The sequence below is a fragment of the Pholcus phalangioides genome, unplaced genomic scaffold (assembly GCF_987345545.1).
Source record: "Pholcus phalangioides strain wild (caught in Gottingen) unplaced genomic scaffold, Ppha-v1.0 ptg000031l_1, whole genome shotgun sequence".
NCBI classification, from domain to species: domain Eukaryota; kingdom Metazoa; phylum Arthropoda; class Arachnida; order Araneae; family Pholcidae; genus Pholcus; species Pholcus phalangioides.
Genome location: NW_028301621.1, coordinates 8,336,349 through 8,348,076, shown reverse-complemented (window position 1 = coordinate 8,348,076; position 11,728 = coordinate 8,336,349). Strand labels below are relative to the sequence as shown.

Here is an 11,728-nt window from a genome sequence, read left to right as displayed (position 1 = left end):
ATCAATACTGTCTGGAATTCTGGATTTTCATCAATACTGTCTGGAATTCTGGATTTTCATCAATACTGTCTGGAATTTCTGGCTACAGGCCTGCTCCCAGGGACGGTTCTATTGTCATATTTTTGTTTTTTACCACCGTGAATTCACTTTACAGAGGCTCGTCAAAGATCCAAGCCTAGGGATCCTGCTGCAAGATGTTGGGGAGGGGGGGGGGGCGTGGGCACCGATTTTTCCACCGGAGAAGTGGGCTATTTCTCGATGTCTCATAATTTTTCTGGCCTCCAAATTAAAACCAAAAATATTTGCCCTCAGTGGAAGCCAGTAATTTATTTTGGAAGGGGCAGTGCTGTGTTAACGCACTTTTTAACTTTCCTTAAAATTATTTATTCTTGAATGTGAATTCTCGTGGATTTGTCCAGCCCTTTTCATTATCTATCCACATATCCACAAAAACCATAATCGGTGCTCTTAACCAGGGACGGTTCTTTGGCCGTGCGACCTGCGCGGTTGCATGGGGCACCGCCAGGTGCGGATCCAGGCACAACCTCCTATATAACTATTTAGTTATCTAGGTGGTTGTGATCCAAGTCAATGTGTCGGGAGAAGCGAATTGTATAAGTTCGTTGGATCATCCCGTATTTTACGGGACAGGAAAATGTTCCCAATATTATTCGGTTCTTACCTATCGCCCCCACCCCTGGATTCGTTCCTGAGCAAAGGCAGACATCTCCAGCTTCTGCGAATGGAGCAGAGGAAGAAATATTCAGCTGAGAAAGAAGCTGAGACAGACATCTTAAACTGCGAAATGAGTGGAGGCAGAAATATTCAGCTCCGAAATAATGAATGGAGGCAGAAATATTCAGCTCCGAAATGAATGGAGGCAGAAATATTCAGCTCCGAATGGAGCGGAGGTACAACCATCTTCAGCTCCGAATAAAGCCGAGGCAGAGATATTCAGCTGCGAATGGAACGAAAGCAAGTATCTTCAGCTGCTAATGAAGCCGTGACAGACATCTTCAGCTGCTAATGAAGCCATGGCAGACATCTTCAGCTTCGAATGGAGTGAAGGCAGGCGGATCCAGGGCGATATGTCGGAAAAGCGACTTCCTGTGTAGGTGCATTGGATCATTCGTATTTCACAGGACAGACAAATTTCTCCCATATTATTCGGGAGGAGCGATTGCCCCCCCCCCCCTCCACCATCTGGATCCGCACTTGGTCACTGCTCAAAGAGGAGTGCGAAATTCGAGTTGAAAAAGTGAGAATCTTTGTCGAAAAAAAAAACAACGTGTGTAGGGGTCACCAAAAATAGGTTCCGCACAAGTACAGATTTCTTCTCGAGTCACCCCTATTCGTAACGCATATTGGTGCATCAGGCTCCCCCCCCCCCCACAGAGGCAGGGCCGCTGTGTCAGATTTTTCAAAAATCACAGTGGTTTAAAAAAAAGGGTTTTAAAAAAACCGTGGCTCCCATATCGTACAGCATGGCTCCTAGGCTGGGATCTTTGACCTCCAGGCCAAACTTCTCATGCCCCGTCTAGAGTAAGTTTATAATGTGGTAAAACACACAAAAAACGATAATTATCGTCCCGTGTCTGCTCCTCTCTAGTTGCGGCCCTCGGGGTCTCGTAACCTCGGGCGTCGGATCAGAGCGGGTGGGCACCAAAACGCGTGCTTGCCCCGGCTGACTAAGCATCTAGTTGCAGTCCTGCCTACTCTTGTGGGGGGGGGAGCAAGCGGGTCCAGTACAACTGGCGCCGGACCAGAGAGGGCACCAATTTCTACTTTTAACCCTCCTTCAACATTACAAAGGGTGCCAAAATGTGATCTTGCCCGGCTGACCTAAAACAGTGGTTTCTGGACACATTTTTAGCATTTTTCAAATTGGAACCTTACACCTCTATGACAAATAGTTGATGAGATGAAGGGCGAATTAATAGAGGCCACCCTATACAGTAAATAGCCACCCCTTGCCAGCAAATTTTCGTCATCACTGCCCCAACCTCCTAACGTATATTGGTGGGATCAGAAACGTACGAGGGAGGGGAGGGGCTCGTCCGCCTACCCCAGACGAAAAAAAAAAATTTTTTTAATTCAAAAAATATTTAAAAAATAAAAATTCGAAAGAAAATACCTTTATATGTTATTATAATCGATTTCTGTTAATTTCAATGTCATTTGAAGGCTATGAACTCAAAATTTATCTTTAATAAATTCATTGCGACCCACCCTTTAAGCCATATATGGTAAACCCTTGACCCGTGGACCGAATGTGGCTCTGAAGGTTATCTGATGCGGCTTGCCCCCAAACCTAATTTTGTAAAAATGCACTAAGCGGAACATTTACAAATCTCTTAAATGACCCGTGGCACAATTCCAGAGCATTTAAGTGGCCCGTGGCACAATTCCAGAGCATTTAAGTGGCCCGTGGCACATTTTCAGATCACTGAAGTAGGCCTCAACCATCACTTTGACATTCAAAGATCACCTAAGCAACCCGCAACAGAGTTACAGAAAAGTTAAACGATCCGTGGCACATTTAGAGATCCTTTGAGTGACACGTGGTACAGTTTTAGAGCACTTAAGCGGCCCCCAGCGTGGTTCTACATCACCATTTTTTTTTTAATTTGAAACTTCATTTGACATGATGAAATAGCACATAATAATGAAACAAATTCATCAAGAGATCCCGTGGATCTGTACTGATGAACGCGAAGTATATCGATGAGTAATTACAATGCAATTTCAAGGACAGAACAAACATAAACAAAAACAAAAAAAGAGGGGGAAAAAAAGGTTGATAAATATATCGAAATAACTCTGCATCTGTGAGCAAGTAAACAATTAGAATACAATACAACATGCTTTCATATACATGATAAATGAAGATTATGGAATGCTAGACTGATGCGAGAACTGTTTAGTGACTTCGACATGTGGAGGCAAACAGCAGGAAGTGTACTTAGACATTTATAAAATTCGATTTAGCACTGACCGATAGAGCTCTGTTTTTGTTGTGTTTTCTTATTGTTTTTCAAAAATGATCGTTGATGTTAGCTATTGAGAAAAGATAATTTTTTGAACGTTTTTTCAGTAACGGTATTGAAGGGGGAAAAATATTATCATGTGGCAGTTTGTTATAAAATTTCGGAATAAGATATGTAAAATGGTTTTTCTTCACTGTATTAAGGGAATATTTAGAATGTTATTGTATCTATTTGATGTCCTTGATAAATTAAGAGGGAGACTGAGTTGTTTTTTAGTGAGTAGGAGAATCGATTTATGAAATTATAAATACCGCAAAGGGAGTATGTTAAGTTGCCGGTAGAGATCAAATGACGGAGTTGAGTAATTGCCAGTTAGTGATCGGATTATTTTCTTTTGGGTCTGGATGATGGGTAGCAACGTATTGATGTAGTCACTGCCCCAAACAGTTAGTCCATATAATAGATGAGAATGAAAAAGGGAATAATAATATGACAGCAAAAAATGAGTATTCAGATAATGTTTTAGATAATAAAATTTATAAACTACAAAACAAAGTTATTACATCGCTCAAATTACCCGCGCAATATTCCCAGATTACTGAAGTGATCCGTGGTATAATTACGGATGACTTGAGTGATGTATGGCACAGCTCCAGAGAACTTAAGCGGCCCGGAAACATTTCAGAGCACTTGAAGGATCCGTGAAACATTTAGAGATCATTAAAGTGGCTCTGTGTGTAGGGGGACTTATCAATAGGTAGAATGTTAGTTCAGGTGCCCAATAACTATCGAAAGGTTTTTTTTACCGCTTTTGGCGCACCGAATAAGATGCCATTAAGGGTATTTAGTTAGCATCATCCAAACCCCCCTTGTTATCAAATCGCAACCCCCCCCCCCATCGATGCTGACGTAATACTCTCTCTCTTGAATGACCCCTTTCAATATCCTTGAAAACCTTCGCTGTCACCCATCGCCCCCCAGCTCAATCTAACCCATAGGATCCTATGTCAAACCCGTAGATTCTACCGCCCCCCTGGAACATTCCATCGCCCCCCAGGGGGCGTTAACGCCCACGTTGGGATTCACTGGGTTAGACTAGAACTCCTTAATACTTATATGAAGCAGTGCCGTCTTAACGCATGGGCCCACCCGGGCACGGCCCGGGGGCCTCAAGAGAAAAGGGGGCCTCACAAAAATGAGATCCGGTAAAAAAATTCTAGAATTTACCAGTTAGGGCCTCGGAAAAACAACTTGGCCCGGTGGCCCACGATGCTCTTAAGACGGCCCTGATATGAAGGCGTCTTAGGTTAGACCAAAGCTGCATTAAGTAACTTACAAGCGGCTTTGGGTTAGACAGTGATGCAATAAAAAAAACCGCGGTTATCTATACAAAGAGATTTTTATACTATCCACTCTTGTTTACGCTCTCTGATTTTCCTCAAACGTCACAAATCTATCGTCCAATCAGGAGCGGGGTTTTTTCCCCCATGTCGTACAGTATTGGATCGGATTTGCTTGTGTGTGGCGGGAATTCCTCCCAATTTCAAAGATAGTTTTTTTGTGAGGACGTGCGTGTGGTTTTCATTACGTGATGCGCGATTAAAGGATTACGCTTATTTCAGTTAATATATGTACTATAATGAATCCATTAATGAATTTACCGAACGCCCGAGGACGTGGGAAACATCCCAAGCCGTCGTGTAGTGACGAGAACGAGCAGTTGATCTTGCCCCCGGAACATTGCCCGCCGCCGTTCGGGTTCGCCGTCAAGCTGCTAGACACGCTGGACGTCACCAACGTGAGGAACGTCGCCGACGGCCTCAGATCCCTGTGCGTCTCGTGGACCAGCCTGGTCGGGTTGTGCAACTTCATCTACAACTTCGCGGTGGAGAGCGAGAAAAACGCATGTTTCGGGGCCCTGCTTTGCCTCGAACTGAGGGATATGTCCATTGGTGACAGCGGTGCCAAGTTCCAGTCGATGCTGATCCAGAAGCTGAGGGAGGACCACAGGGAGCTTCAGAAAATGAAGGATAATCCCCATCATCCTGAACTCCTCGGCAAAGCGAGCTTCGCTTGTGAGGTATTTCAACGCACTTCGAAAGATGGTGGTGTTCGAGGAGCTGAATTCGGTTCCCTGAGTCAGGTGATAGCGGATTATTTCCTGATGCTCGTCCAAAGAAGTTCAGCTGAAGAACTCGGAGTGTTCGGGAAGTATTTCTTGATGGTGGCCAGAGACGAGAGGTTTGATCACCTTCCAGCGGTTATCCACGGGATAAGGAAAAAAATCATTTCGGGTGCATTGAGTGGGGAGACTAGGGATGCTCTGCTGCAGTTATGGGAACAGTGTTTTGAGGTTAAAAGTTTGATACCGAAGATGTATAGCACTCAAGCAGCTGGGAAAGTTGCTTAGTACGTAATTTGTTTTGTCAAGCTTTCTATGTGAATGGAGATGCTTCATTATAGTTATGTGTAAAGTGTTAACAGTAATTCAAAAAAAAAAAACCATGGTTCTCAAACAACTGCAAACATTTTTTTTGTGGCTGTTAGCAATATCAAAAGATTTCGGGCTGTATGTGAATCTTGAATGAGTTTTGACATTTTGTGTTTTGCCCAGATGAGTGACAGACACCTTTATTTACGTGGGCGGAGATCAGGGTGGCGTTGTCCCCCCCCCCCCCCAGCGTTAAAGGTGGAGTCGACTGACCTAATGTATATATGAATTGACATCGTGCCCCCCCCCCCCAGACTTCCAAGTCTATCTCCACCTATGCACTTTTATAAGACATTAATATACAACATTGATTCCTAAACCAAGGTGATGGCAAGCAGGCGGGTCTGGTGCCCCGATGCTGAACCAAAGAAGTGGGAGGGACAAAAAAAAAATAAAAATAAAAAAATAATTCGTTTGGTTTGCTGAAGGGTAGTCCGAATCCAGATGTAATGGTTTAGTGAATCCTGTGGTGAACACTTTCTTTAATGGTTCCCGAATTCTTCCTCACGATGTACCCATTATTGTTTTAGCATTCATTAAATTGCTGATAACTTTTGGTGGCCATTTAGAATTTTTACAATGTTTAAGATGCTTGCCGAGCAAAATAAATTCTGTGTCGACCAAAACCTTAGCGAAATTGTGAATCTCTAATTTGGCGCAGCCTTTCTTACAGATTCTTAGCCCCATATAGGTGCAACATTGAATGAGATAACGCATTCATGACAGATAGTCTGAAATCCATCCGCAACATTAATGGATGGTGCTCACTTAAAAACATTTGGAATAAACTACAATAGACTCTTAGATAGACTGGCAGTTTTTAGGCGGGTTTTCTTCAAGCATTAAAGGGGAAAACATGTCGCTGTATATCTTTGTGCAAAAGTTTATTGACAGTGATTTCGGTAATGTGGCACACACTGGTCTGATCTGTGCCAGATTAACAAGAGTCTACTGTACTTGTATACTCAGTCCTGTTACCTATTACAATGGGTGTTGATTATAATTTTCATTTCCAGAAATTATCAGACTTATGATATATATATATTAAATTCCTTTAAGCAATGATATGTTTCTGGTGCTAATGATAGCAGACCATGTATTATATATCCAATAATTTTTTTTGTTTTTGTTTCCATTCAAAATGATTGTTGCAAAGATGACGTTTCTCAGCGAGGATATTTTGTATTGTACATAATTGGATGTAGAATGAGTTGCTCATATTTATTCAGGATGAATTCAGTTAAATTGTATGGATAACAATTGGATAAAAAATGAAAATATTTTTCTAATAACTTTACTTATTTTGCAATGTTTTTTATTTGTTTTTCATTAATATCACTTTTGCTGGTACCTTGAAAGATCCCAGGTCGACTAAAAAGAAAAGTTAGGATTGGCGTCTTAATTTCTAGTCTATGATTGTTTTCAATTTTCTGATAACGCAAGGTTATCAACATGTCGCTCTCAATTTAGAAAGAGGTCACCAAGTCTGTTCTGGAGAAGACGAAAAATATTATTTTGGACTTTTTTTTTTAATCATTGGCACCTAAATTTTTTACAATTTGTCAAGCTCTGAAATAGACAATCCATATAATTTGATACAAGCAAAGCCGTATTTAAGGATGGTAAATGCTTGAATTTTCAGAATGATCAGTGTCATAGAAAAAAAAATTGAATGACAGTGTGCATGGTTTCCGTTTGTTAGAAAATATTTGTTTATTTAAAAAATTTTTCAGGGCACACACAGTCGAACGCCATTGTAACGCCACCATCTATCCAAAAGAATTTCGAGGTTATAGGGTTTGGTGTTATATCGAATCATCATCGGAATAGCGTTTCAGAGACATTCCGTTACATAAATTCATACATTTATCATGAACTATTGTATCTTAGTGTCTTATAAATAAAATATATTTTATACGCATTTTAATTTAAGTTGAAATTCATAAAATCGTAAACATTGTATAATTACTTGAATATTACTAGATAAAAAAATTAACAGAAAACATGTTTGAAATTATATTTTAATTCTGCATGAATTTAGAAACACATTTTATAAGTACAAAACAATACACAAGGAAATAATGGCATCGTTGCTATTTTATAATCGTAAATTTTCTGTTTCCAGATATTAAAAGAACTTTCGTCACGATTTGAATGGAACAAATCCAGCGATATGATAGCACTTAGAAATGTAATGACCTGTGAGTAAAAACCATACACTATTGGAAAACTTTTCCTGGCAACCTTGATCAAACTGGTGCAGTATGTTCATGGTACACTTTTCCTTATGAATAAATCTGTTTGAATACATTGGCGGTTTTGATCCCTAGATGTTCAGGTATTCAATGTGCTTTCTAAGTTTCCCCCCATCACACTGTTATTTATTCTACAAGTCAATTGATCTAAACTATTATTATGCTGATCAAGAATAGTGGAATGAAAAGGAAGGGGTTCTCAATTCAATCATTCTCAATTCATCCTCAATTCCTTTCAGAAAAAAAAAAATGATGGGAGAAGAAATGTTGTGGAAGTTCTCGGGAAAATGACACTTTGTATACATCCAAACAATAGTTTGCGTTATAACAGGGCTCAACTGCAGTTGCTCTATGTTCAGTCAAGTGCATAAACCAATGCGGTCCTGCTTCATATTTCATGCTTGAAATACTATTATTTTACTTCACATCAACTCTGGTCATATCGCCATACAGTAATTCAGTTAGGTCACAAATCTTTATCTTCAGAGAGTCTTGATATGCTTCTATACTTGACATGGGGAGGGGGGTACATTAAAATGTTGCCATCTATCGATGCTCCTTCCCACAGACCTGACAGTAGCCTTCAGAAGATGAGCTTTTTACCATCAAGCTTCATGAATCAACAAAATATTTAGGGGCCAAGCATGGTTTTTGCTGAAGAACAACAAAGTCCATTTTCATTAGGTTACAGTCAAACTTATAAATGGAAACCTAACGTTGACAAATAAAAAAAAACTTAGGTGTCAACCATATATATTTTTTGACTGATCACAAATAAAAAAATTTAGTCACCAATGTTAATTTTTTAGTCGCTATGGTGACCTGGGATTTGTCATGCCTGGTAAATCTAAATTGAAAACTGTCTAAACGAACACTATACGAGATAAACTTATCTTGAAGGAAATCGAAACATAGTCCCATCAAGGATTAGGGCTTTGATATACGCACCCTTGCAAAAGAAACCTATCTAAAATGGAAAATTATTTATCACTATCTCTTGACATTCCATTTTGAATTAGTTATGATTATGAAATGCATTTTTATTAGGATGTGCATGCACACATAGAATTTTAAATACTATATGAATGAGAAAAGTTGTGCTGAGAAGAATCAATTTCTTTAAACATTAAATTTGGGGGTGGAGAAAGATATCAGGGTAACAGCAGAGGAAAGTTTAGCCGTCCAGCACTCTATTATTGTTCATAACACTATAGATGTAGACAAGGATAAAAGCTAATTCTGTAGGGTGGAATTGGTTAATGCAATTCTTAAAAAAAAAATGTGTGCACAAATAAAAATTCATAAATGACAAGAAAGAGAAGGAATGGTGCACGTGTCTTTTCAAAAAGCTACGATAGAATTTGCTTATTGGATAATGGCCTGTTTTGCATGAAAATACCTGTCAGCATAATGTTGCTTCAGCTGCAGGCTACTTAAATTAAGTGATCTATAAATGTGTCACGGGCCACTCAAGTGACCTTTAACTGTGCCATGACTAGCTGTGCTAGATTTCTGATCACTCAAGAAATCTAATTATGTCTGGGCATGGGCGGAGATACGGGGGGCCCCAGTGTCAAAGGCGGAGTTGACTGATCCAATGTATATATGAATTCACATCATCGTGCCCCCAGGCTTCCAAGTCTATCTCCGCCTATGTGCTTTGGGTCACTCAAGTGCTCTGGGAATCAAAAGTGATCTGGAAATATGTTACATGCCACTCAAATGATGTGGAATTCAAGAGCAAATCACGAGATTTGGAAATGTGCCACTTAGTTCAAAGTTAGAAAATTAGGTTCAAGGTTGTAGGTCACATTCAGTCTGCAGGCCATGGGTTGGGGGGGCTAATGTGGGCAATGGAATGGTTAGGGGGTGGCAACAGAAACACTACTGGTGTAACATAGGATGCTATGAAGGATTTAAGCACAGGGTTAAGAATATATTAAAATTTTTTTAACAAAAATGGGGGGGGGGCAAAGCTTTTACAAAATGCTAATGATTCATGGTTGGATGGATGTGTACTAGTTCAGTACCTCCTGTACACATTTTTGTGAAAATATCTTTTACTTCTTTCGCATTCTAAGATTTTCTTTTGCATTTTGCAAAAAATACGACTGTAACTTAAACCCTGATGCTATGGGTTCGCTTGAGTTGGGGGCAATGAGAAAGAAAGGGGCAATGGAATAAAAAGTTTTGAAAACTATGTTCTAATGTCTTCTCTAGTAATAGCAATTGGTCATACACATGAACAGAGAATAATAATCTGAAGGTATACAATAAATAATTTGGGATATACATATTTGTCTCGCCATCATTTTAAATTCAACCGCCTTTAAGAACCTTATTTAAAATTGTCATAAATGAGACATTTCTAAATATACATAGTTGAGTAGGCCTATTTTAAAGTTATTTCTGACAGAAAAAGCACATCGTATATACAGTAATTGGGTAGATGTCAATGTTTCTTTAATAAATGGGAAAATTTGTATCGATTTCGTTATGCCATGATTCTAATCCCCCTTTCAGGTCACACCAACTCTGACCGTAGTCTTTAAACATATGTTCGAGAATCATGACAGCTTTTTGCGAATCATTACCTCTCCGACACACAACAAAATTTCTGTCCGACTCGCACTTCAGGGTCTCGTCTTTGAGCTTCAACACATTCTCTTCCTTTTTTAATTCATCGAGAGGAATATTGATCGAACCCGGCAACGAGCATATCTCAAATTCATTAGAGAGGCGGACATCGAGTAAGACATGTTTGATGCCACCATCTAGCAACTCTTTGTAATCTTTACAGGACACACGTTTTGATACGTCGAGAAGACTTATATTTTCAACTTTATCTGTAGCTTTAGATTGGCAAAAAAGTTCATAGTCAACCAAATCTTTGATTTTCGGATCATGACCACATATATCACATAGGGAATTCTTTCCTCTTAACTTGAAGACTCGAAATTGTCCGGATTCACCATCAAAGTATAGCATCTTGTTATGAAAAGACGGTATCAAACCGACAGCGATTTTTATCACCTCCAAAGCTTGCATACAGCCAACGATACCAGTGACGGGTCCAATGACACCGCTCTCGGAGCAATTGGACGTAGCGGCTGGGGACGGAGGAGATGGATACAGACATCTATAGCAAGGGCTTCCTTTGTAGTTATAGACAGTCAATTGACCCTCGAACCTAAGAGCTGAACCCGACACCATGGGTTTCTTCAACAACACTGCTGCATCACTTAAGAGATAACGTGTAGGCACGTTATCTGAAGCGTCCAACACGATGTCATAGTCTTTTATGATGTCCCTGGCGTTCTTGCTGTCCAGGGTCAAGTTGTGGCATACGCACATGGTAGATGAATTAACGTTGCGTATCGACTTCGCGAAGGACTCACATTTCGTCGCTCCGACGTCAGTCTCGCCGTGTAACACTTGTCGATGTATATTGCTGAGCTCCACGTTATCGTAGTCAACGACACCGATTTTACCGATCCCGGATGCCGCCAAGTATAGTCCCGAAGGACATCCTAATCCACCGGCTCCAACAATCAGCACAGATGTTTTCCTCAGATGTTTCTGACCTTTAACGCCGATCTGAGGAAGGATGATCTGCCTACTATACCTCAATATATCCCTATTATTCACCACGTGCTTCGACGATTCGTCCACTGATGGCCGTTCATCCACCACCACCAATGACTCAAGATATTTTATTCTCTCATCCTTCTCTTTTATAAGATTCCACAACTCATTTATTTCTTCGTCTTTGTTTTCGCACATCTGACATCTGGAGTCCATGTCTTTCATTCAAATACACATCGATGGATGTAAAAAAAAAACTAGGCGATCTCTCGTCTGTTTACGTTTTGAATGTAACAAACAAATAAAACTAGTGTTGCCAAAAATCAAAAATAAATCTCAATATAAACTTAAAAGTTGATAAATAGTTATTTTAGAGGATTAAATAACTATTTTGTTAAAAATTTAATACT

At 39.9% G+C, this 11,728-nt stretch overlaps 1 protein-coding gene across 1 annotated transcript; it reads right to left on the bottom strand.

Moving 5' to 3' along the window:
- Positions 1-7,256: 7,256 nt before the first annotated feature.
- Uba4 (Ubiquitin-like activating enzyme 4) lies at positions 7,257-11,607 on the bottom strand. Its single transcript, XM_089252951.1, has one exon. The coding sequence runs from the start codon at positions 11,541-11,543 to the stop codon at positions 10,197-10,199; it is 1,347 nt and encodes a 448-aa protein (XP_089109077.1). The 5' UTR covers positions 11,544-11,607; the 3' UTR covers positions 7,257-10,196.
- Between the last annotated feature and the right edge of the window lie 121 nt (positions 11,608-11,728).

Bases quoted from the DNA above. Each gene is read 5' to 3' on its own strand.
- Uba4 (XM_089252951.1), bottom strand. From the start codon at position 11,543: ATGAAAGACATGGACTCCAGATGTCAGATGTGCGAAAACAAAGACGAA.